Here is a 24,302-nt window from a genome sequence, read left to right as displayed (position 1 = left end):
CAGAAGAGTATGGCATGAGGACAGCAAACTGATGGCCCATGTGATGAACAAATGACTGCATGGACGTGCTTGAGACTGGAAAGTGGAATGGGTTTACAACAAAACAAAGTGTTTTTTTGATCTTTGTTTTCTTTCTTTTTTTGAAATGCAAAGTGCACTTAACAGGGCATGCCTTGCAGGTCAAGAGAAACTTTGAGTCACTTTGGTACATCCTGTACTGGCAAATGGCACGACAGACAGAAAAGGAGTCTCGCTACAAAAATGCAAAATGTTCTCCGGAGGTTATCAGCTGACATGCCCCTCTCCTCTGGATGAACTTTATCTGGATAAGGCTGGTGGATTAAAAGTAAAACCCAGCCGTGTTCAAATGTTGGTGCCATTTCTTAAAGAAACTTAAATCTATCGTGTGAAAAATCTACAAGACACTAGAATAGAAAAGCAGCAAATAAGTGCTTAAGTATTGACACCAAAACTATCATTTCACGTTTGAAGCTAGTATAAAAAAAATGTCAAACATCCAGTCTTCATAAAAGTGAAACTAAAGCTACGAATTCTCCAGCATAAAGGAAGCACCAAGCCTTGGAGAAGCCCTGCTCAAACCATCATTATATCTGTGCAATACACCATAGATAAATGCTATACCCTCGACCCTTTGCTTTCCAGCGATTCAGCACAACAGCAGTAACGCAGCTGCCTCACCGACTAACGATAATGTAAAAACACACACGTATGTGACTTTAATGCTAACATGCCTAGACAGATGTTGAATATCACCTCGTTCCTGCCTCTCCATGAGCCTCTTTCACACCTCAGCACATCAGCTCATAGTTAGTAACTGTAGCCTTGAGCAAATGTTATCGTTTGTTCTACAAAGACTGATTAATTGATTGAAACTGGCCACTCATGCAAAATTAAGTCAAAAATCAATTGCAATTCTGATCTGAAGTGGGACGAACAGCGTTGTAGGATGGTTGCTGACAGTCGCAGTGGAATGTGCAATAGCAAGGTCATCTGTGGCCTCTGAGTGTTGTGGCAAAAAACAATAAATAGTGGAAAACGACATGACTACATGGCACACAAACTGTTTTCATATTGTGCCTTTCATGCCGAGCGGGGGGGAAAAAACGCTTTTACGAAGTCACTCATTCACCCACACAGTTATCGTTGTCACTTCAAGAAAAGGAACAAAAACAAATCAAAATGTGATCAGAGAACAATGATGGCTACCATCACCAAAAGTGTGCCTCTTTTTACCGTGTGTGTGTGTGTGGTCCAGAAGACATGTGGCTCTAAACACTACAGTTTTGCGGTTTTGAATACTTGAAGAGTTGTGAACAGATTTTGTCAACATGACAGCTTTACAACAATGACAGACACGCAATCATGACACTTTGCTGGTGAGTCCTGCTGTAATAAAGCTGTAATGACTGCTGAACATCTACACGTTGACAGGCATCAGGGCTGCTGGGATGTCGTCATAAGATGATCTCTGGTTTATTTTATTTTCTGTCCTGCTTCATAGCAGGACTCTGAACGTGCACAACGAACAGCTTTACACCCACTGCACATATTTCTCTATAACTAATATAATAAATACTCGAGTTAATTAACAATTTCTAGGGGGGGTTGGGTTTGGGGATGTAACCAGGGTGTTTGTGGCATCATCTCTGACCACATAATACGTCACAGTCACTGTGACCTCAACAGTCATCATTCTCACCGTTTTCTTTTGTCTGTTCAGTTTTTTTTTTCTTCTTCTTCTCTTCAGAGAGGCTATTGAAGTGTCAGGCTGTCAGGGGAATGATTTTCAACAGGCTATAAATTAGTTTTTCAAAGACGAACAAAAATTGTTGCTTCTTGTTCCATCACAAAACACAAACAGCGATCATCATACTGAACATGCCGTGTATCGCTCAAGCATTGTTCGTTTAGATTTGTGTTAGAAATGTATAAGGTTTATGCTCTGAGTTTATTAGAATTTGATCTACAGGACAGACTCAGTCTACTGTCAATAACCCAGCTGGCTAATGGTGATTATTATGATTACTGTTGGTGCAGGAGGTGGAAATTCAACTCTTATTTATATAAATATATATCTGCAGCATAGGACAATTACTCTTCTTTCCATGAGTTGATTTGATGGGGCGGTCATTATTTTATGATTTCATGCTCATAGGGCCTTTAAACCAGGTGTTGTGAAAAAAACAAGGTCACAGCTCAGATAAAGTTATTTCCCAAACTGTGACCTGTAAATATGCATTTCAGCCTGGTTTAACTTAAACCAATTACATTTTCAGCTTCACTGTATTTATTTTTTTTTTTTTTGGTTCAGATCTGCGGATCTGCTCAAAAACCCTTTGCATTTGTCAGAGCGATCACATTGTGTGCTCCATTACAACTGGATGTACAGCTGTGGCTGCACAGCTTCAGCATGTGCATGTCCAACACTCTCTTCTCTATCTTCTCTTCGGGGGCCGGGATAGATATTGGAGATAAGGGCATTTTAATCTCTAATCTGATTACACGTCATGACAAACCTCGTGCTTTTTGTTCACAAAATGTTTGTGGTGAAGCCCGCATTATCATTTCCGCTTAATACTGAGTCTAATAACAACAAGAAGAATGTTGCTGTTGGGCAACTGGAAGCAGACGAGACAGGAAGGTGGGGAGAGGGCTAAGTGTCACACAGGAATGACGAGTTGATGCAACACCATGAAATACCGGCTGATGTTTACTTATATTGATAACCAAGTGGGAGGGAAGAAAACAGGATGCCTGCTGTGTTTCGGGAAAAGTATATAGGACAAAGGATGAAAAAAAAAATGGCCGGGAAGTGGCCCCTGATAAGGAGAACGGGGAAGTCGTGAGACGGTCCCCTCAATTGCAAGACACGCTCCAAAGTGCTTTTAGACGGACAGTATGTGAAGGAAAGTTCCTGCTTGTAATGAGAACATTGTTAATTGTGGAACCGTGTATCCCCTGCAGATCTGCAGCCTGTTTTCATCCACATTCCTGTTTGCGGCATTGTTCGTGACACATTGTATAATACCTCTTAAACTCCAGGAAGTCAAATTAACTAAACTTGGTCCCAAAACTGACATCTGTTTTTTTTCTGCGTTAACGCCATCCTGCTGAGCAAACGCGAATATATTCAGGAAAACATCCAGCGTGAAGGCAGCCAGAGCCATTTTGTTTCATCCAGCCTATTGCAGTCAAATATTTTGGTGGCAAACAAGCACTGGACAGTCTAGTAGGTGCTGCTATAGCGCCAACAGGACGAGATGCCCAAATGTTGATGCTTGGCAGGTGTTTTGGTCTGCAAACACGGCAATTCCTTGACAAACATTTAAAAACGCTAAAAACAGCTTAGAGACGCGTTTGTGTGCCTACATCCGCTGGAAGGTGAGCCACGAGAGTTGCAGGGTAACAGAGTAATCGGATGTTTATCCAGCAGCTTATTACACTGATGACTGACGCTGAGCCCTCGTGGGTTTGTACAAATGTGTATCCTCCTCATCAGCCTGCAAATCCTGAGGAAAACGCATTGTCTTTTTATAGTGTTTTATCCCCCATGATGTAGCAGCGGCGGTGTGCATGCATCGGGGCTCAAACAACAACGTCCTCGGGGCAAAGGAACGTACAGATCTATAACAGAAGCTGTTATGTCCACATGGGGCTGAGAGAAGGTTTTTTTTTTCCTCCTGCCTCCAGTTATGCATTACAGGAGCAATGAAGGAGAGAGGGATTCCCTGCCCTCTGATAGCTATAACAACTAGCGCTATTAACGTGAGCAGAAGCAGTGGAACCCTCTGCTACTATGGACCAACCAACACGGAACCGGTGCAGCATCTTAGCAGCTTTACTGAGCGGGAACAATGCAGCAACGCCGAGGGAACTTCTCTACTCTAACACTAAGGCTAACACACACACACACACACACACACACACACACACACACACACACACACACACACACACACACACACACACACACACACACACACACACACACACACACACACACACACACACACACACACACACACACACACAGTACCCTAGGTGCCTATTCTAAGCTGTTTTCCCCCTCTATGCAAGTCTGCTCGCTTTTCCGCTATTTGGTTACGCTCCTCTCGCCCATGTGCATTTGTTTACAACAAAACCGGCGAAAAATCAATAAATGGAGCATTACATAACATAAATGATGTTACGATGCGTGTGTTTGTGTAGTCTTGACCGTCATGAACAAAAGATTACGGGTTACAGAGCGCGTTTATGTCGCGGTGTGCAGAGACGAGAGCTGGGACACCGGGGCGGCAGCCGAGTAACTACACTGATGTTGCAAGGTTGGTTTTCAGCCGTGAGACTCCAGGTGGAAGGCAGAGAGCCTCCGTTCTCACTCGTAACAAGTCACAACTCATGTAGTTAACGATCACAATTACTCCGGAGCTTTTTAAAAATGTAGCATATAGCCACGGGAGAAATCCTGCTTAGTTCCTCTTTAAACTTGTCACCTCAGCCGGTGGACCACTGCTGCTGCAGCGATGAGAAAACGTCCCTCGTCTTTAGCTTTGATCACTATTTGCTAAGGTTGCCTCTGCCCTGACTGCGTTTTGTTTTAGCTGACTGCTGCAACCAGATTTTTTTTTTTTTGTTGCAAAAACCTCAATTACTCCCTTTAACTCGGCAAATCAGCGGAAACCGCTTCACCCCACGCAGCTGCAAATAGATTCAATCATTCTGCATAATTTCTTTTAAACGAAAACAAGTGTTTGTCAGCAAAATGTTTCTCCCGCGTTGTTGTTCCTCGGAATAATCCAACTGTGCTGCATTGTTTTGAGGGAAATTGTGAGTCTGTGTGTTGTGTGGAGCCAAGTCTCACAGCCCAACACACACTTTTTGGCTTCAAGAGCAGGCTACCATCAAAGAGAAAAACACCAAGTCGACTGCTGATATGATCACAAATTAGGACAGCATTCACAGTTACACACATGGAGGTGTTTCTGTTATTTAGACCACCCTCACTGACATTAATGGAGTGGACCAAATAGCATAAATGCCTGCCTGTTACAAAGCAACACACTTCAACGGCCGCACAAACTGCAGCCTCCAGAATAATCACCAAGTTGAATCCACTCTGTGACGCATGTTGGACTTTGGTTAGATTTAGCTACAGTAGGCGTTACCTAATAAATTTGACAAGAAGCATTTGCAGTCCACCCTAGGCTTTTCAACCTTCAACTTCCAGGGATCCTCTTCTTTTTCAAATCCAAAATCTATTTCCCCGTCTAGCACAACCCAACACACACCAGAAGATGTTGAAATGGAATGGTACAAACCACCGACATAAACATAAAAATAAACTCTTGGTCAGTTGTAAAATGTGAAAGCCCATTTAAGCTGTGGCTAACAGGCATCTGTCCCCTCGAGGCAAACACATCCAGCCCTGTTAGCGCCGTCAGTGTGTATGCACAGGAAATGGCTTGAATATGTGAGTGTGTGTGGTTTATTTCAAAGTTAGTGGATACGGTCTACTGACGTTAATTTATTTATTGTGTTTAACTTTTATAAGTTAAACTTGTTAATAATTAATTAAACGATTTTTTTTCCCTTTCCCTTTTTTAGGAGCTCATCTAAGACTTATTCAGGATCAAAATTCAAGACAAAATCAAATCTTGTTGAAAATAAAAGCCTCATGGGAAGCAGAAAAGATTTAATGCTTTACATCACTTTTTTGTGCCTTTAATTTTATTGGAATGATCAATTTACAGTTTTTTGATGAATAGAAATGTACACTTTTTTTTAATGTTACAGATTTTATTCAAACCATCTGATACCTGGTTATAGATTTCAAATATTTACCAGTGCTGGTGTAACTAAGCCAATGCATAACATAACATTTAAGCACATTAAAGCCAAAAATGTGCTGGAAAAAATATAAAGCATTTTTCAAAAAGGTTTAATGCATCTGTTAAAAAAGACTAATATCAAATGTGTTATAAGCAGCAGAATTAAAGGTGTCCAGTCTAACATTGATATCAATCTAATAGCTCAGAGCTGTAACCAAACTCCAGCTGTCTGGTCGCTGCATCACATTGTGTGTGCAGATGGAGAATAGATGTTGTTCAGTCTAACAGTAGCTGAATGACCCATGGATTAATGCCTTCTTCTGCCCCCTGGATAGCTTTGCTGACAGATGGTGGTTGTGAGGTATTTTACTCAAATGCTGCATCAGAAGAAAAAAAAGCCTCCAGAGAGATCTGGAAGCAGAACGTAAATCGCTGAACTACTGATTTCTATTTTTTCTTCTTTTTCTATTGAAAGGTTCTTTACCGTGGCACAACACTTTGGCAGTGGCTTAAATTATGTTTGTACTGCCATTATAACCTCATAAAACCTAGAAATGCATGCTAAATAAATAATCCTGATATCCTCACCTTGACACAGACTGTCCGGTGGCTCAGTGTGCCTTGGAGGGGAGTGATGGACTTTTACCTAAGAGATATGTGAACTGCACTGAAAAGTAACTCTCTGGCCACTTGCCTCACATGAGACAGACACGCAGTGCAGCCAGTGCAGCCGGATTTTAAGGTGGAATGACTGAATATTTAATGTCTCTGAGCACAATTACAGCAATATCACGATTCAGTCTGGATTTCACTTCTGCTTCCCTTAGAATTCAGGAACAAGAGGCTTCACACTGCGACCGACTTGTGAATGATCCGTTTGTTTTCCTCTCAGCCTCCCTCTCCTCCGTGTCCCACAGTGAAACCGTGTGTGTGTGTGTGTGTGTGTGTGTGTGTGTGTGTGTGTGTGTGTGTGTGTGTGTGTGTGTGTGTGTGTGTGTGTGTGTGTGTGTGTGTGTGTCCACGGTCGACAGCAGATCCGAACAGCGCGAGGTGTACCTGCATAAAACACTGGAGCGTGCTGCAGCAGCAGCTAGCATGGCGTTAATATTACTGTATCTGTGTGAAGTGTACATGATGCGGTCCCCGGGTACACCTCGACAGGCTGCACTGGCAGAGGGAAGCTGGGGGAAGATGACAGCCATAAACCCCGCACACACACACGGTAATGTCGCCGCGCTCATGACTAAATATCTGGTTCGACCCCGCGGTATGATGGAAGATGTTTTGACCGGTGAACCCCCCCACGTCTGCCTTTTCTACAGGATTACCAACCTGATATTACATAAACACAACCGGAACCCAAATCATATTAGCAAACCCCGTTTATTTCATCCTCCGCAGTCCCAAAAATAACACGCAGAGAGGCGACTCACCGTCGGTGCGGCACCGGAGAGTCGGGGGTGTCCGGACGAGGTAAAGGTCTTTCTCCGCCGCTTCACGTGAAAACACCAGACGTCTGTTTTCCTCCGCGTCGTCGCCGCTGTTGGAGAAAATGAACACAGGCTCGAAGCGGTTGTTCGGTCGCATGTACTGCAGTGTTCACAGCAGTCTGCTGTCGGCCCGTCTTCTTCGCTGTGGCTCGTCCAGGTCGGTGAGACGGAGCGGTGCTGCACCGCCGCCGTGTGGTGCGGAGTGAGTCCGCACAGTCGGTCAAGTCAGGACTGGTCTATGGTCTCCTCTGGTCTCCTTTGGTCTCCTTTGGTCTCCCGCCGTCCACGGCCTCGCGCGTCCTGTTCAACGACCGTTGTCAAGGCTACGTCAGTGATGATGTCAACCTCCGCTTAGGATTTTCAAAATAAAAACGGAAAGCCAACGACACACTGATGATAAAACAAAAGGTAAACTTAGATTTTTAGTAGGTTGCACTGCAACTATAATGAGTAGCCTACGGTATATGATGTCTTCAGAGTGAGATTATCATCAAACAGGTCAGGTTTGGTTCATATTTGACAATGTATAGCCTAATATAATAGCCTATCTACTTCCTGTTGGAAATTGTCTGCCCTGCATGCTTCAAAATGAACACTCCCCGTTCACACAATGAAGCATCATCATGAGAAGTCTGGAACTGACCAGACTTGTTGGTGGTATTTTGCCAGGAATCCTTTTGGGGTGTGTGTTGGAGTGAGAGTGAGTTGAAATTTCACGGTAAAGGATTGAATTTCACTAATGCCTTCGCTGCAAACCAACTATGAAAATCTTTTGATAACATCATAAAAGAGTTCAGATTAGCTATAATGACAGCGTTTGAGGATGATCAGATCTCTAGAAGACCGTTGTCTTGAAAATGGTGAGATTGTGAAAAGAAATAGCAGATTACAATACATACGATCTATTTCCTATTTAGGGCGTCAGGAGAGGTTTTTCTACATCTGGGCATGAAATGTGCTTTATGCGGCCGTGAATCACACCAGAGGCCATGTGATGCTATTATGACAAAATTCTTAATGATGTTATTATTGCAATTTGAAACATTTCTTGATATTCTGGGTATTGCAATAACATATCCTGGTACATTGCAATTTATTTATTTTTATATTATAATGTCCTGAGAGGAATGTGATGTCATCTGTTCTTCCAAGAATATAAAGTCATTGTCAGTGCTGTGTTTGCTAATTGATTCTTCTGACCCTAAGTGACCAAAAAAGTTAATTATTGCAACATATGGATGATGTTAACCATTGGAAAATATTGCATTTAATTTGTAAGCTCTCATGAATACAGGGTAAACTACAAAAACATTTTGTCTTTAGTTGGTGAATGGTAATAGTTTTGGCATTCATATCTAACAACACTTCCATCTTGGAGATCAACAGGGTTGCCTTCCCTTGGGGTCTTTCATTTGTTTGGCAAAGTGTGGCAAGTGTCACTCCAATTGACCACCCTAGGGACATATGCCACTGGAACCGGTTCTCACTAAACCAAACCATGTTTGTGCCGAGTTTCTTTTAGAAAATATAGAAATACACATTAATAGGTTTGTAAAACATGGTTGTGCTCCTACTTCGACCCTGCTGTGATCAACATGTATTTACATGCTATGAGATGGTTGGATATATTTACATATTACAATGTAAGCATACATCCATACACATGCAAAGTTGCATTGATAGACTCGCTTGCTTGATATGCTTATATATCAACATTTTTAATTTGTTATAGGTTTTACAAGAAGGCAATTTTTATATATGTTTTGTAGGCCTATTTAAATAAATTCAGCATATGAATATGACATGTTTTACATTTGTGCATGAGTTTGATTTATTGAAAATAAAATAAGGCAAATATCAGGTGTCAATTTTACCAGGGAACAATGCTGTTCAGTAGCCTATATGTGTGGAGAATACTGGCACTGCAACCACTGACCAGCTTAAGGTGGGGGGACAAGCTTTATATATTTTCATTCATTTAATTAAGCTAAGTGATCTTCCAAAATGCATCGAGTTCAAAGTTCAAAAATATTTTGTACCGTGTAAGTGTAAAAACTTTGGTTAAGCAGGGATATGCACATGTAGGCTACATAATTAAACAGTTCGGGGAATTTGGGCCAATGCTTTGAATCTTATGGACAAAAATTGAAATGACAAGAAATGCACATTTAACTGCAATACAATGTTTTCTGTTAGATTTGTGTCTGGACATAGCCTATCAGATGAAGAGAGTCTGAGGACATGTAAGTTTCTAACAGCCAAAAGCTGAAGCAGTGCATAATCAGGAACTACATAGAAAACATGCCTGTAAATTTCCTCATTACAGACAAAAGTCATGTGGTTTTATAAACAATGACATTCAGAATCCTGTTGCGTATTTTGGTCAATTTGAAACCATAAATGAGAGGATTCATGATAGGAGGAATAACAAGAAATTCTATGGCAATAAAGTTTTGAAGGTTTTGCGGTAAATCTTTTGAGCCAAATCTCATACTCATTACATCAAACAGTATTGTAAGAAGAAAAGTGAGTAGGGAGAACAAATGTGGAACACATGTTTGCATGAACTTTGCCCTGTTTTCTATAGAATTAACACATGTTTTAATGAGATACATGTAGGACCAGACTATAAATAAGCCATGAAATACATAAATGATGATTGTAATGTATGCAACTATATTGTTAGCAATTGTTTCATCTGGAAAACAAGCAAGTGTAACAATAATCCAATTTGCACATAAGAGTCTTTCAATATATTGGCTGCACAACTTTAATCTAGATGTTAGAAAAATATTCACAGCCATAATGCAAAAAGGTGTGATCCAAGAGAAACAGACTAATTTAAAGAGTCTTTGCTTGGACATGATGGAGTGGTACTCCAGTGGGTGACATATAGCCACATATCTGTCATAAGCCATGACTGCAAGAATAGACAGATCACTGCAGGCAAACGAGTACATGACCAGAGCCTGAACAAGGCATCCAGAGTAAGAGATGACATGAACAGGAGAGAGCAGATCCCAGAGAAATTTGGGGTAGAAACCTGTTGTCCCATAAAGTCCATTCATACAGAACGTGCACAACAGAATATACATTGGTTCATGAAGGTTTTTATCCAAGATGATTGTCAAAATGAGACAAATGTTGACCAGCAGAATGAAACAATAACACAGTAAAGTGAGAGTGAAGAGAATAAACCTGTGGCTCTTTGTTTCAGGTAAACCTGTGAGAAAAAACATTGTTATTACAGAAATATTGCCCATTGTTTTTCTCCTGTGGAGGACATCCCCTGGTCCTTAGGACGTTGGTCCTCTCTCTCTTTATATCCTTGCCACACATGAACCAACAAGCCAATCAACATGTGAAAGAGCTAACCTTTTGTTTTTTTCTTCGGTGCACTGCAGTTTATTGTATGACCAACACATAAAATAAACATCATATCACATCATAAATGAAGGCACTTGGAGTGTGATATTTTCCACTAAACTGAACATTTTCTGGACTTGTTGTAATGTCCCAATATATAATTTTCATCACTTGAACAACATGATTCAGGATAATTAATCATGTTGTGTATTATACAGTCTCAAAGTCACAGCTCAGTACTATTATGAGCCATGTATGGCTCATGACCATGGGGTCAGTTCCACAGAGTTGTTTTTGAATGGTCTGTAGTGCATTTTTAATTTTGAGTAATTTCGAGGTTTACTGCCCATGATTTTGTCAAAAGAGGGCTGAAAATCATTCTTTGAATTAAAGATACCATGAATTTGAACTAGGCATTTATAATTAAGGTTGCTTAATTTTGTTGTAAACATTAGTATTTAGCACTGTTTCTTGTTACATTACTCTGCTTTTGATGTACCAGATCTTTAGAGTTGTTCATGGATTTTTTCCATAAATGTATTTTTTCTGTCTCTATGCCAGTGAAGGCTTCAGCCAGAGGCAGAATATGTTTTTGGGTTGTTTGGCCGTCTGTCCACACATCTGCCCCATTCTTGTGAACAAGATGTCTCAGTTATACTTTGAGGACATTTTCTTTAGATGTGGCTCAATTATTCACATGGACTCCTTGATTAACTGATTAATCTGGTGGTCAAAGCTCAAAGGTCACTGTAGCCTCACAAAGTAAGGTTTTGGCCATAACTCACAAATTCATACAGCAGTTATAACTTGATTGATTGATCATCCGTGGTGCGTAACTTTTACCTGTCCTTTAGATGTCTGTTACATACAAGCCATTACTAGATCATGTACTGTATAAATAGCACCCACTGAAACTTACCATATAACTAGGTCCTCAGGACTTATAAGTAGCCTAACCAGTCCCCCTCTTAGTTCAGGGATGGCAGATACAGACTTACTCAGTGACCTCCTTAACACGGAATCACAACCCTGGTGTTAAACGCACAGGCTGAATGGTATCCAGCAAAATGTATGGACCTGATATGTACCTGATAATAGACTTACTGGAATAAAGGTTTCAGCAAGGCAGTACTACAAATTATTTGTTAACTTATCAATTTGTTGTAAAGTCCAAAAAGTGAATAAAATACTATCCCTGAGAGATATTGCTACACACTTGACGTTTGGGTGTTTTGATCATCAGGGGGATTTTCACATGACATAAGTTGTAGAAGAACCCCTCGAGACCAGGGATCATTTCTGTCAAGATTGAGAAATGTACGTTTGTAAACTATTAGTGTTTTAACCACCAAGACCTTTGTACCTCTCACACTAAGATAATTAGAATGATATCAAACATGAAGACACTGACATCAGTTATGTAATCTCAGATTCAACATTTCATGTGCTCTTTTGAGCCTATGCCGAAAGGAAATGTTTAGGAAATAATGCGTAGTGACAGGAGAGACTAATGATCAAAAGGACAATACATACAAAGCGTTTCCTTCCAGACTGGGGGAAACTTCCATTTTTTCAGATAAGGGGTTAGGGTGGGGGTTGAATTGTCTGACAAAATGGGCAGCTTTTGATGCGCCGCAACACTGCCTCTGTGTGTTGGTGTTGGGCATAATACTGTACATAGGGTGACCAGGTCCCAATAAGCCAAAAGTGGGACCCCCCCCCCCCCCCCCCCCCCCCCCCCCTCCCCAGACAACTCCCCTGTCCCCACCTGTTGCTATCGCGGAGAAAGGGTCTGTAGTCGTATCGAGCAACTTGTTAGCAACTGAACAAAACCTTAAACTTCACAAACTCCAGACTGTGGCCACTGCTTCTCTATGAAGTAGATCACTAGCCTACCATCGCAGATCTGGAAAGGAGAGTTAGCCGCTACCTGAGGAGATGATTACGACTGCCAAGGAGTTTGAGCGGCATCGCCCTCTATGGGAACACCTGCAAGCTGACACTCCCCTTGAAGTCCATTGAGGAGGAGTTCAAAGTCTTGCGAGCAAGGGAGGTGCTTCAACTCCGTGAATCATCAGACCCCAAAGTCTCCGGGGCAGGGGTAGCAGTCAAAACAGGCAGGAAGTGGAGAGCAGAGGCTGCAGTGGAGCAGGCAGAGTCATGGCTATGCCATGGAGTCCTGGTGGGGACAGTGGCCAGAGGAAGGGCTGGACTGGGAACCACCGCACCCCCTCGTTTTGACAAAGCCTGAGGGAAGGAGCGGATACAACTGGTCCAGAATGAGGTGAGAGCAGCAGTTGAGGAGGAGCAGTCCAGCAGAGCAGTGGGAATGAGACAGCAAAGTGCCTGGACCAAATGGGAGCAAGCTGTGGAGAGAAAAATCACGTGGACAGACCTCTGGCGGACAGAGCCTCACCGCATCGAATTCCTGTTCCAGGCTGTCTACGATGTCCTTCCCAGCCCATCCAACCTGCACTGCTGGGGCTTGGCCAACACACCAGCATGCCCGCTCTGCCAAAAGAAGGGGACTCTTGAGCACATACTGAGCTGCTGCCCAAAAGCTCTGGGGGAAGGTCGATACCGATGGCGACATGACCAGGTGCTCAAGACCACAGCGCCATCAGCACCTACAGGAAGGCAAGACCCATGAAGCACATCAACTTCATCAGAACTGGGGAGAAACCGAAAACAACACTGAGGGCAACAACAGGGCTCCTCAACACTGTACAGGACTGGCAGCTGTCAATGGACCTGGGCAGCCAGCTCAAGTTCCCCCAGCATGTTGCTAAGACAACCCTCAGGCCTGACATCGTCCTGGTGTCAGAGGCAACAAAGAGCATTGTCATGCTGGAGCTCACTGTGCCATTGGGAAGAGCGCATGGAAGAAGCTTTTGAGCGCAAGAGGGCGAAATACGACAGCCTGGTGAGAGACTGCCACTACCAAGGCTGGAAGGCAAGGTGCATGCCTGTGGAGGTTGGGTGCAGGGGCTTTGCAGGACAGTCTCTCTGCAGAGCGTACACTGCACTCGGCATTACAGGCGAGAGGAGGAGGAGAGCCATCTACAACAGCGTAGAGGCGGCAGAGAAAGCCTCTAGGTGGCTTTGGATAAAGAGGGCGGATCCGTGGTCAAGCGCTGCTAGGGCACAGGGAGGATGTCTGATGTTTGTGAGACCCAAATCACCCAATGAGCTCAGGATACATCACTGATGATGTGCCCTAGCTTGCATCAGAGGATGTTTCACTACAACAACAAAAAAAAACTAAATTAAGCTTCTATATCTTAGCATATCACCAGCTTCTTCACATTACTCGGGGGGATGTTGTGCGGAACAACCAATTATGTGGGACATGGTCTCAGTTTGCGTTACGCTTGAAAAGAGACAGAAATGCGCGAAATCACGCGCAAAGCGGGACATCTGGGCCCTCATTTATAAACACTGCGTACACACAAAAGAAGGCGTGCGCCACTTGTAAGCAACATTTGGGATAATAGAAAATTAACTTGGCGGGAGAATGTGCGCACCTCCATGGCAGCTCTGACCCTGCCGTACGCACAAAATTTGGAGACACAGGAAACTGCAACCCCAACAGCAGAAGGATGAAATCAAAGAAAATTATGTGAAATTGATACATTTGTGTGAAATAATCAAATGTTACCTTTCACATATCATAAGTATATATTGGCAAAAATGAAGAACAAGGCATAATTGATATTGATAATCCCAGTGTCGTGCCATAGTGTTTATCCCCGATAGGAAGCGCTCTCCCTGGCCGCGGGAGTGCGCGTGCATCCAGCGAAGGTGGAACTATGATACTGCGTTTGATTTCATCTAAATAAAGGAAACTACGCACATTTGCATTGTTTGATTTATTGTTTTAGTGGGGGACGGCCAGGGGCGGAGTGGGGCACCAAAATCTACCGGGAAAATTCTGACTGCACCGGCCCACCATCGGCCCAACCCCCCCCCCCCCACACACACACACACACACACACACACACCATTTACATATTTCTGTACCGCTCACCGCTCAAACAGAGCTATGTGTCATTCCATAAGGCAAAATATATGAGTGCCAGAAGCAAAAAAAAAAAAAATGTGGGTGAAACAACTTAATTGGGGGTCTGGGGGTCCTCCCCCAGAAATGTTTTTGTAAAGGCTACACCATTTCCCATATTCTGGTGCATTTTAACCAATACATCCATGATTTTAACACATTGTTACTTTTGTCTAGCTAAAAAAAAAAAAAGAAATAAATTACAGAAATACAGAATGTGAAAGAGCTGCAATTAGTGCCTCCCAAGCAGACTGACCATAACATTACATCCAGTCATGTTTACTCCTTTATTTCCCCTTCTCAACTAGTCTGCAAATTGATTTTACTGACAGCGCGCTGCAAACGCCACGGTTTCGGGTCTTTTCCTACTCACCAACATGCTTCGGTGCCCGTGGAGAAGACAGAGCAGGCTGCTGCTGTGATGTGAGAGGTTCCGGCTCGTAACGGTACCGCGGTCCGCGTACCGACGCGCACTGGCCCACTTAAAAGTAAAGCAGTAGGCTAAAGCACGGACTGTGTTGTCTTGTTAAATTAATATAACTTATAGATAACGTAACACACGGGCAGGACTGATCAGGTTTGCTGGGTAGCCTCTGTGAGTCGTTCTGTTTTTAGCCGTAGCCGCTAGTTTAATGATAACTTTCACAGTGATAGGCTGACGCATTTCCCATTTCCCATGAGGCTTTGCACCATTCTACATTACTTTAAGAACAAACAAACAAATTAAATTGCTGGTTATTTTATATTTTGTGGTCATGAAAGTTCTGTAACATTGAAGTAAAAATAATTAGATAAAGATTGGAGGCTAAACAAAAATAATTTAGTAGGCTGGATTGATGAGAGTCTGATTCACTATCGCAACCATGAGTGAGAGGTAGAGAGACATGAAGGGGTACAAATAATGGGTGGACTTTTAAGTAGATTAAGATGTAGAGCTTGGAGGTTATCATGGGGACGTGTGATTATGGTTACTTTTAACTCATGAGCACCACACGGCCACGCAGGGCAGCTTGCGGGCCGGCTCACCTGGGTTTATTGGCCGCCGGCCGACCGGGAAATCTCCCGGTTCTCCCGATGGCCACTCCGCCCCTGGGGACGGCTCTCCATTCCGAAACACCGCTGTTCCGACCCCCCACCCCTGCAGCTGTCCGTGGTGCTGAACCGCGTGACGTTGTTTACACTCTGTGTTGTGGCTTGTCTGTGAAATGTGCGCTGCTCAGGGACTGACCCCACCCTGTTGTGGGAGATCTCCACAGAGTAAAAAAAAATACACTTTTTTTTTCTCCCCCCCCCTGCTCCGCTCGAGCGCAGTTGAACCCGGCTTGAGCCCACACGGGCGCGAGGCTGCTTCAGCCGCTCCGGCTGACAGCAGACTGGGGGAGATGCTTTGGTTGGGTTTAGGCAATGAAGAAAGGGGTTGGTTAAGTTTAGGTAAAAGGCCAGATAGAGGCTAGACAGGCTCGCGTTTTATTAATATGAAGTAGGCTATTTGCTTGTTTTGCAGTTAATTATGCACATGATCCGTTTGACACCAAAAAGGAAAAAAGGATCAATGTGCAGCCTCCGTTTCCTTTCTGATTGTGGCCGTCTGTCCGTTCGGAGTGGGGGGTTCGGAATGGAGGGTTTTCCCCAATAGCCTTTTCGGAATAGCGGGGTCTTTAGAAAAAATAGGAAACCCCGCTATTACGAAGAATGGAAGTCTATTTTCGGAAAGGCGGGGTGTAACCGATACGTTTCATGGCAGGTAGAAAAGACAGTCTGAAATATTTAGCTTCCCGCTGTAACTTTGGCTGTGAAAGAGGAAACATGCTCATATTCACCAAGGTTATACTTAAAATGGTCTGAGTAACACACAGAATAAATTACTTGATGGTCAGAACCCTGTAACTTTGAATGGGAAAGAGGAAACAAATCATGTTGATCCAATTGAGGCCAGCAAATAATTACAGCGATCTTGATTTTGAAAAGGGGAGTTTATTTTATTCAACAAATAATGCATCATAGCGCATTATATGTCAAGTTATAGTAACACAAATATGTGCTTGCCTCGGTTTTTCAGTACGTTCTCAATTCAGTGTAGTGAATAGTGCGTTGAATAACACGTACAGATTAAATCATTTATTTTGATCGACGAGCCACTTTGCAAAACCTCGCTAATAAAACTAAAACGATGAATCAAACAATGCAAATGTGTGCAATTTCCTTTATAAACTGTTCATACAGCAGCAGTAAAAAGCACTGACCAGCAGATGTCACCATCCTCTCTGCACCAGCTGCTTCAAACCATCTGCAGCACTTCATGATGGTACAGTGGCCCACAGCTCTGTGCATGAGCAGGGAATGACAGGTGTGTCAGTGTTTGATCCAGACTATGTCAAATAAGCCACAGATCTGGGATTCATGTGTCTATACTGTGCTATTAAGGGGAACAAAAGGGCAGAGGACTGACTGAGAAAAAAAGTATTGTATTGAACAGTATTGTTGTCATTTCTGCTTTGGTACATTGTTGTTAATTATTTTCCAGTGCGGTCTCAAAGAATTAGGACATGTAATTTGATAGCACAAAATGTAAATGTAATGTAAATTGATTGATTTTAAAATTATTTTTTCCCCTTTATACACAGTAGAAAACATATCAGTGATATCACAGTGTGCAATAATGTAACATTTTAAATGGCAGCCTGAAATACCTTTCCATACATCAATATGACATCTTTGTCTTACTGAATTATCTGAGATCTGCATACAAATCTTTAACATCACTGTTCAGATAGATCATCAGATATTTGGTAATCATGTAAATATGCTAAGGAAGTGCAAATACAAGTTAGCCTACATATTTTACAGTGATATCATATTGTCATCTTGTGAGTGCAGAGAGAAATAATGAACAGGCTCTATCTTAAGGACAGAGAACACTCATGCCCAATTAAATGCAACTTTCATTTCAAATACATTGTTCATAACACACCAAACGAATTTGCTGAATCTTCCACACCTTCAGTCTGTGGATATGTTAGTTTCTAACAGCTGATGGAGCAGGGCCTACACTAAAAAACATGCCTTTACATTTCCTCAATAAAGACAAAAGTTATGTGGTTTTAAAAGTGATAACATTCAGAATCCTGTTGCGTATTTTGGTCAATTTGAAACCATAAATGAGAGGATTTATGATAGGAGGGATAACAAGAAATTCTATGGCAACAAAGTTTTTAAGGTTTTGCGGTAAATCTTTTGAACCAAATCTCATACTCATTACATCAAACAGTATTGTAAGAAGAAAAGTGAGTAGGGAGAATAAATGTGGAACACATGTCTGCATGAACTTTGCCCTGTTTTCTATAGAATTAACACATGTTTGTAATGTATGCAACTATATTGTTAGCAATGGTTTCAGCTGGAAAACAAGCAAGTGTAACAATAATCCAATTTGCACATAAGAGTCTTTCAATATATTGGCTGCACAACTTTAATCTAGATGTTGGATACATATTTGTGGCTATAACGCAGAAAGGTGTGATCCAAGAGAAACAGACTCATTTAAAGAGTCTTTGCTTGGACATGATGGAGTGGTACTCCAGTGGGTGACATATAGCCACATATCTGTCATAAGCCATCACTGCAAGAATAGACAGATCACTGCAGGCAAACGAGTACATGACCAGAGTCTGAACAAGGCACCCAGAGTAAGAGATGACATGAACAGGAGAGAGCAGATCCCAGAGAAATTTGGGGTAGAAACCTGTTGTCCCATAAAGTCCATTCATACAGAACGTGCACAACAGAATATACATTGGTTCATGGAGGTTTTTATCCAAGATGATGGTCAAAATGAGACAAATGTTGACCAGCAGAATGAAACAATAACACAGTAAAGTGAGAGTGAAGAGAATAAACCTGTGGCTCTTTGTTTCAGGTAAACCTGTGAGAAAAAACATTGTTATTACAGAAATGTTGTCCATTGTTTTTCTCCTGTGGAGGACATCCCCTGGTCCTTAGGACGTTGGTCCTCTCTCTTTATATCCTTGCCGCACATGAGCAAACAAGCCAATCAACTCTGTGAAAGAGTTTGCCTTTTGTTTTTTTCTGTGGTGCACTGCAGTTTATTGTATGACCAACACATAAAATAAACATGACTTGATTTAAACATTTTCCACTGAACTGAACATTTTCTGGTCTTGTTGTAATGTCCCAATATCATTTTCACCCCTTGGACCACATGATTAGGGACGTTTAATCATGTTGACGTATTTATAGTTTCACAGTCAAAGCTGAGTAATAATATAGTATGAGCCCTGGGGTCATATGGTTTTGAAATATAAAGTGAATACTAAATGAAACTACTGTATTCTTAATATCTTTGCTACAACTTCATCAGACTGCCTCAACTTAAAGCAGAAGTAAGCGGTCCGGTCGTTTTCGCTAATGCTGCGTTCCAGGCAGGCTTTTGAAACCGTAAATTACAGCTTCAAGTCACGACATACGACTTTGTAGCGTTCCAGGCAACCCACTCGTGTTTTTCCGACCTGTTTTACCTGTGAAAGTCACTATAACGGCCACTCGTAACTTCTGACCCGTGAACTCGTACCAGATCGAACTGGTACGACTTCACAGGTCGGAAAAACACGAGTTGCCTTGAACGCACCATAACTTCTTGTCAACCGATGGAGTTAGCAGCCCCCGCCCTCGTCATGGATCTATTGGTCCTCGTCCCTACGTCACCACATTCACGCGCATCCCTTGGCTGCACACACAGCCCTTTTTGCCGTTCTCTCTCCTCATTGGATAAAACTTGTAGGATACGATAAATGTTTTCTCTTCGGCTCAGAGCAGAGCAGAGGGACTGAGAGACCCGTGTTTCGGTCCAAACACTCTATAGAAGTGATTGCTGTCGGAAGATACAACTATTTAAGACTTATATTAACACAAAAATATTGCTTACTTCTGCTTTAACAATCCTTTACAATACAGGACGACCTTAACCAGTTTACAGTAAGCAACCTCTGGAGCTCTCAAATACTCAACAGCACTTATAAGGCAAAATAAATTTGATTAACAGTTTTAATTCTTTAGATTTTCACTCAGATTAAGTGAAGGATTTCAATTTTTTCCACATTGTGATGTTTTTCATCAAACATTGTGAATGATATTTTGTTTTTAAATGTTATTTTTTAATGTCTAAAAAAACTTTCTAAAGTAGTAAATGTGGTTGCACATTTTTTTCTATATTGTCATGGGAAATTAGGTTAAAATTTAACCACAAGTAACTTGAATATAACTTTCAAATCTCATGTTAAAGGCTGATCATCTGTTTTAGATCAGAGATGCAGTTGAGTGCCATGATGGCCTTCCTCCCTGAAGGAGCTGAAGCCTTAAAATCATTGGGAAAGTCAGAAAGCTATCCCACAGATGACCTAAAAATAGTTTAAATAAAGCTGACTCATTTATTCTTTTATTTTAATCTAAAGCTCACAATAGCAATTATAACAACATTGTCTTAACTGTTGACAGCAGAGAGTTTCTTTATCTCAGCAGTAAAAAGCACTGGCCAGCAGATGTCACCATCCTCTCTGCACCATCTGCAGCACTTCATGATGGTACAGTGGCCCACTGCTCTGTGAGCAGGGAATGACAGGTGTGTCAATGTTTGATCCAGACTATGTCAAATGAGACACAGACCTGGGATTCATGTGTCTATACTGTACCATAAAGATGAAAAAAAAAGGGCAGAGGACTGACTGAGAAAAAGAGTGAAGAGACCAGTCTCATCGTCATTTCTGCTTTGTTACATTTTTGTTACTCATTTTCCTGTGGTCTCAAAGAATTATTACATGTAATTTGATAGCACAAATTATATACAATGTAAATTGATTGTCTTTTAAATTATCCTTTCCCTTTAGGCTCAGTAGAAACAACATTGACATGAACTAAGGAGAGCACATGATGTAAATTTCAGCTCAATAAAATGCAACTTTCATTTCAAATACATTCTTCATAGCAAGCCAATTGAATTTGCTGAATCTTCCAAACCTCCATCCTTTAGTCTCAAAGTAACAGTCAACAGCTGTTGGAGTGGTGCATGATCAGGAACTACAATAGAAAACATGCCTGTAAATTTCCTCATTACAGACAAAAGTTATGTGGTTTTATAAACAATGACATTCAGAATCCTGTTGCGTATTTTGGTCAATTTGAAACCATAAATGAGAGGATTCATGATAGGAGGGATAACAAGAAATTCTATGGCAACAAAGTTTTGAAGGTTTTGCGGTAAATCTTTTGAACCAAATCTCATACTCATTACATCAAACAGTATTGTAAGAAGAAAAGTGAGTAGGGAGAATAAATGTGGAACACATGTCTGCATGAACTTTGCCCTTTTTTCTATAGAATTAACACATGTTTTAATGAGATACATGTAGGACCAGACTATAAATAAGCCATGAAATACATAAATGATGATTGTAATGTATGCAACTATAGTGTTAGCAATTGTTTCATCTGGAAAACAAGCAAGTGTAACAATAATCCAATTCACACATATAAGTCTGGCTATATATGGGCTGCACAACCTTAATCTAGATGTTAGAAAAATATTTGTGGCTATAACGCAGAAAGGTGTGATCCAAGAGAAACAGACTAATTTAAAGAGCCTTTGCTTGGACATGATGGAGTGGTACTCCAGTGGGTGACATATAGCCACATATCTGTCATAAGCCATCACTGCAAGAATAGACAGATCACTGCAGGCAAACGAGTACATGACCAGAGCCTGAACAAGGCACCCAGAGTAAGAGATGACATGAACAGGAGAGAGCAGATCCCAGAGAAATTTGGGGTAGAAACCTGTTGTCCCATAAAGTCCATTCATACAGAACGTGCACAACAGAATATACATTGGTTCATGGAGGTTTTTATCCAAGATGATGGTCAAAATGAGACAAATGTTGACCAGCAGAATGAAACAATAACACAGTAAAGTGAGAGTGAAGAGAATAAACCTGTGGCTCTTTGTTTCAGGTAAACCTGTGAGAAAAAATATTGTTATTACAGAAACATTGTCCATTGTGGACAATGTCAAAGTTTACTTTATATTTTGAAATGTCCTGCCATGATTGGCTCTTTTTAATATCTTGTCTCGAGATGACAACACACAAGCTAGGGATTCGAACTAACCAATCAGAAGTCTGGCAACACTTCGAGTATTAGGCTTCATTCTGTGAGCAAAATACACAACATGAAGGCACTGAGGTCTCCACCAAAACAGTGTTTTTTTGGGTCAGACCCAAATGAACCTGCAGCAGAATTTGAGTTTTAAATCCAGTCTGAGACAGAGACTGTGAGGCCTTTGAGTCATTTCATATTAATCTTATATAGACTTTCAAACAAAAAATATCTAATCTGTTAATGAAAATAGACACACATTGTTAAGGGTATAAAAAAGCTGACATATAGCAAGGATGGGGCACACCCTGGACAGGTGACCAGTCCATCACAGGGTCGACATATAGAGACAAACACTTGCTCACTCACACCTGTAAAATGTCTGTGAGCATTTCTAAAAAGCACTTACAAATAAAATTATTAATAATTTTTATTATTATTATTAGCTGAAAGGCTGAAAATGTTCATCAATATCTTATAAAAGTGAGCGCCTGTTTTTAATGTTCCTACAGTAGCTTATTGACAGAAACTGATAAGTCACAGCAGCATCAGAGTAAATAAAATATTACAAAGTCAGGGAAATGAAGAAAAACAAATGTTATCAAGTTTCAATCTGAGTGTAAATATTTTATTTAATTATATCCACTTCATAGAGTTAATTTGTTAGTTGGAATGATTGAGTAACAATCATGTGAATCTTCCCAGAAATTACAGATAGGGTTGGAACATAATTGTTATGTTGTGGAAAATTCCTAATACTATTAATACAATAAACACACACACACTTAGTAAAAAAAAAACTAACTTCCAGATCTTTACAAGAGCCATACGTTTAATATGAAAATCTGATTTCGATGAACAACAGAGACAAATGAAATGATCACAAGGCCACAATGTCCTCACTGAGACAGACAGCTCTGACAGCAAGCAACAAGCAATACACTGACAGGGACATATAAGATGTGAATAAATCACCTTAATGCTTCATGCTAAATGTATAATACACATCACCTATGCTATATGCTATTAGACTAAAGCATGTCATCATTTAACTTTATGATCATTTTGGGGTTATATGCTTTTACTTAAGAACAAATCTGTTTGGGTCTTATGGTAAAAATGTAAAATGCATCATTCCATTATCAATGAACAGAATAACAGGACGTGTAGGACATGTGTTTATCATTGTAGATTCAATATACATTTTAAAAATTAAAAGACTATATGTAAATATTCGACATTAACAGTAAAGTCCCTGGCTTCAGCCAGCAGTAACTTAAATGAATACATTTTCATCACGTTTGTCTTCATTTCAGACATAAATAATGTGCTGATTTCCTTTCCAGTCTTAATTTGAGATTCTTCTTCAAAATGTGAAAGTTTATTCATTCACCTCTCTCTTGTTATAATAAATTACATGCAAGAATTTCTTGCGGATTTTGGTCAATTTGAAACCATACACAAATGGATTCACAGCTGGGGGAATAAGAAGAAATTCAATGGACATAAAATTACTAAGATCTTGTGATAAACCAGGCGACCCAAATCTCATATACATCAGGTCTAAAAGGACAGATATACTAAAGGTGATCAGAGAGATGAAATGTGGTACGCATGTCTGCATAAACTTCCCTCGCTTTTCTTTGGATGATGCAGCTGTTTTTATCAGATACATGTATGACCAGAGAATAAGCAAAAAGATGACAAAAAAGAAGCAAACGTTAAAATATCCCACTATAGCGTTTGCTTTGGGTAGTGAGCAAGCAAGAAGAGACACCATCCAGTTGACACAATAGACTTTGTGTATGTGTGAGCCACATAACCTTAATCCCAGTAATGTTGCTGTGTTCATGAACATACAAAAAAGAGGCAAGAGCCAGGAGAAAATCACAAAAATATAGATTTTCTGTTTTGTCATAAATGAATGGTAGAGTAGAGGTTGACAAATAGCCACATACCTATCATAAGCCATGAGAGCTAGAATAGAAAAATCACTGCAAACAGACGAGTGTATGATATAACCCTGCAGCATGCATCCACTGTAAGAAATGGTATGAGATGTTAGAAGATCCAGAAGGAATTTGGGGTAAAAACCAACAGTTCCATACAATGCATTAATGCACAGATTACACAGGAAGATATACATCGGCTCATGAAGATTTCTATCCACACAGATGGCAACTATAATGCCAGTATTTCCCAACAGAATCATCAAGTACCACAGCAGTGTCAGGTGGAAGAGGACAATTCTTTGTTCCAATGTAAAATCTAAACCCGACAGAGTAAACAGTGTGACGACTGAAACATTTGCCATCATCTGCTTTTGAAATGAAAACTCTCCCTGTTTCACCTCATAAAGCCGTCCATGACAACTGG

The 24,302-nt window shown here is 41.1% G+C and overlaps 3 protein-coding genes and 1 pseudogene across 5 annotated transcripts in view; all 4 read right to left on the bottom strand.

Moving 5' to 3' along the window:
* Positions 1–7,468, bottom strand: part of adarb1b (adenosine deaminase RNA specific B1b) — a 112,708-nt gene extending 105,240 nt beyond the window's left edge. For both annotated transcript variants that reach the window (XM_083996799.1, XM_083996798.1), the window contains exon 1: positions 7,283–7,468. The gene's annotated coding sequence lies outside the window, so the exon portion shown is untranslated. The remainder of the gene's footprint in view (positions 1–7,282) is intronic.
* A 2,204-nt stretch (positions 7,469–9,672) lies between these two features.
* LOC311004771 (olfactory receptor 2AT4-like) lies at positions 9,673–24,138 on the bottom strand (the record flags this gene model as incomplete). Its single annotated transcript, XM_083996940.1, has 3 exons — positions 9,673–9,812; positions 10,173–10,243; positions 23,885–24,138. The coding sequence occupies 3 exons, from the start codon at positions 24,136–24,138 to the stop codon at positions 9,673–9,675; spliced, it is 465 nt and encodes a 154-aa protein (XP_083853066.1).
* On the bottom strand, positions 17,854–18,700 carry LOC311004673 (olfactory receptor 52D1-like; annotated as a pseudogene). Its single transcript has one exon. The product of its transcript is annotated as an olfactory receptor 52D1-like (transcript).
* LOC311004672 (olfactory receptor 11H4-like) lies at positions 20,899–21,828 on the bottom strand (the record flags this gene model as incomplete). Its single annotated transcript, XM_083996843.1, has 1 exon — positions 20,899–21,828. One exon carries the CDS (start codon positions 21,826–21,828, stop codon positions 20,899–20,901), a length of 930 nt encoding a protein of 309 aa, XP_083852969.1.
* Positions 24,139–24,302: the final 164 nt, after the last annotated feature.

This window comes from Trachurus trachurus, assembly GCF_905171665.1.
Source record: "Trachurus trachurus genome assembly, chromosome: 21".
NCBI lineage: Eukaryota > Metazoa > Chordata > Actinopteri > Carangiformes > Carangidae > Trachurus > Trachurus trachurus.
Note: the sequence above shows the minus strand (reverse complement) of the source record. Positions and strands in the feature narration are given on the sequence as shown.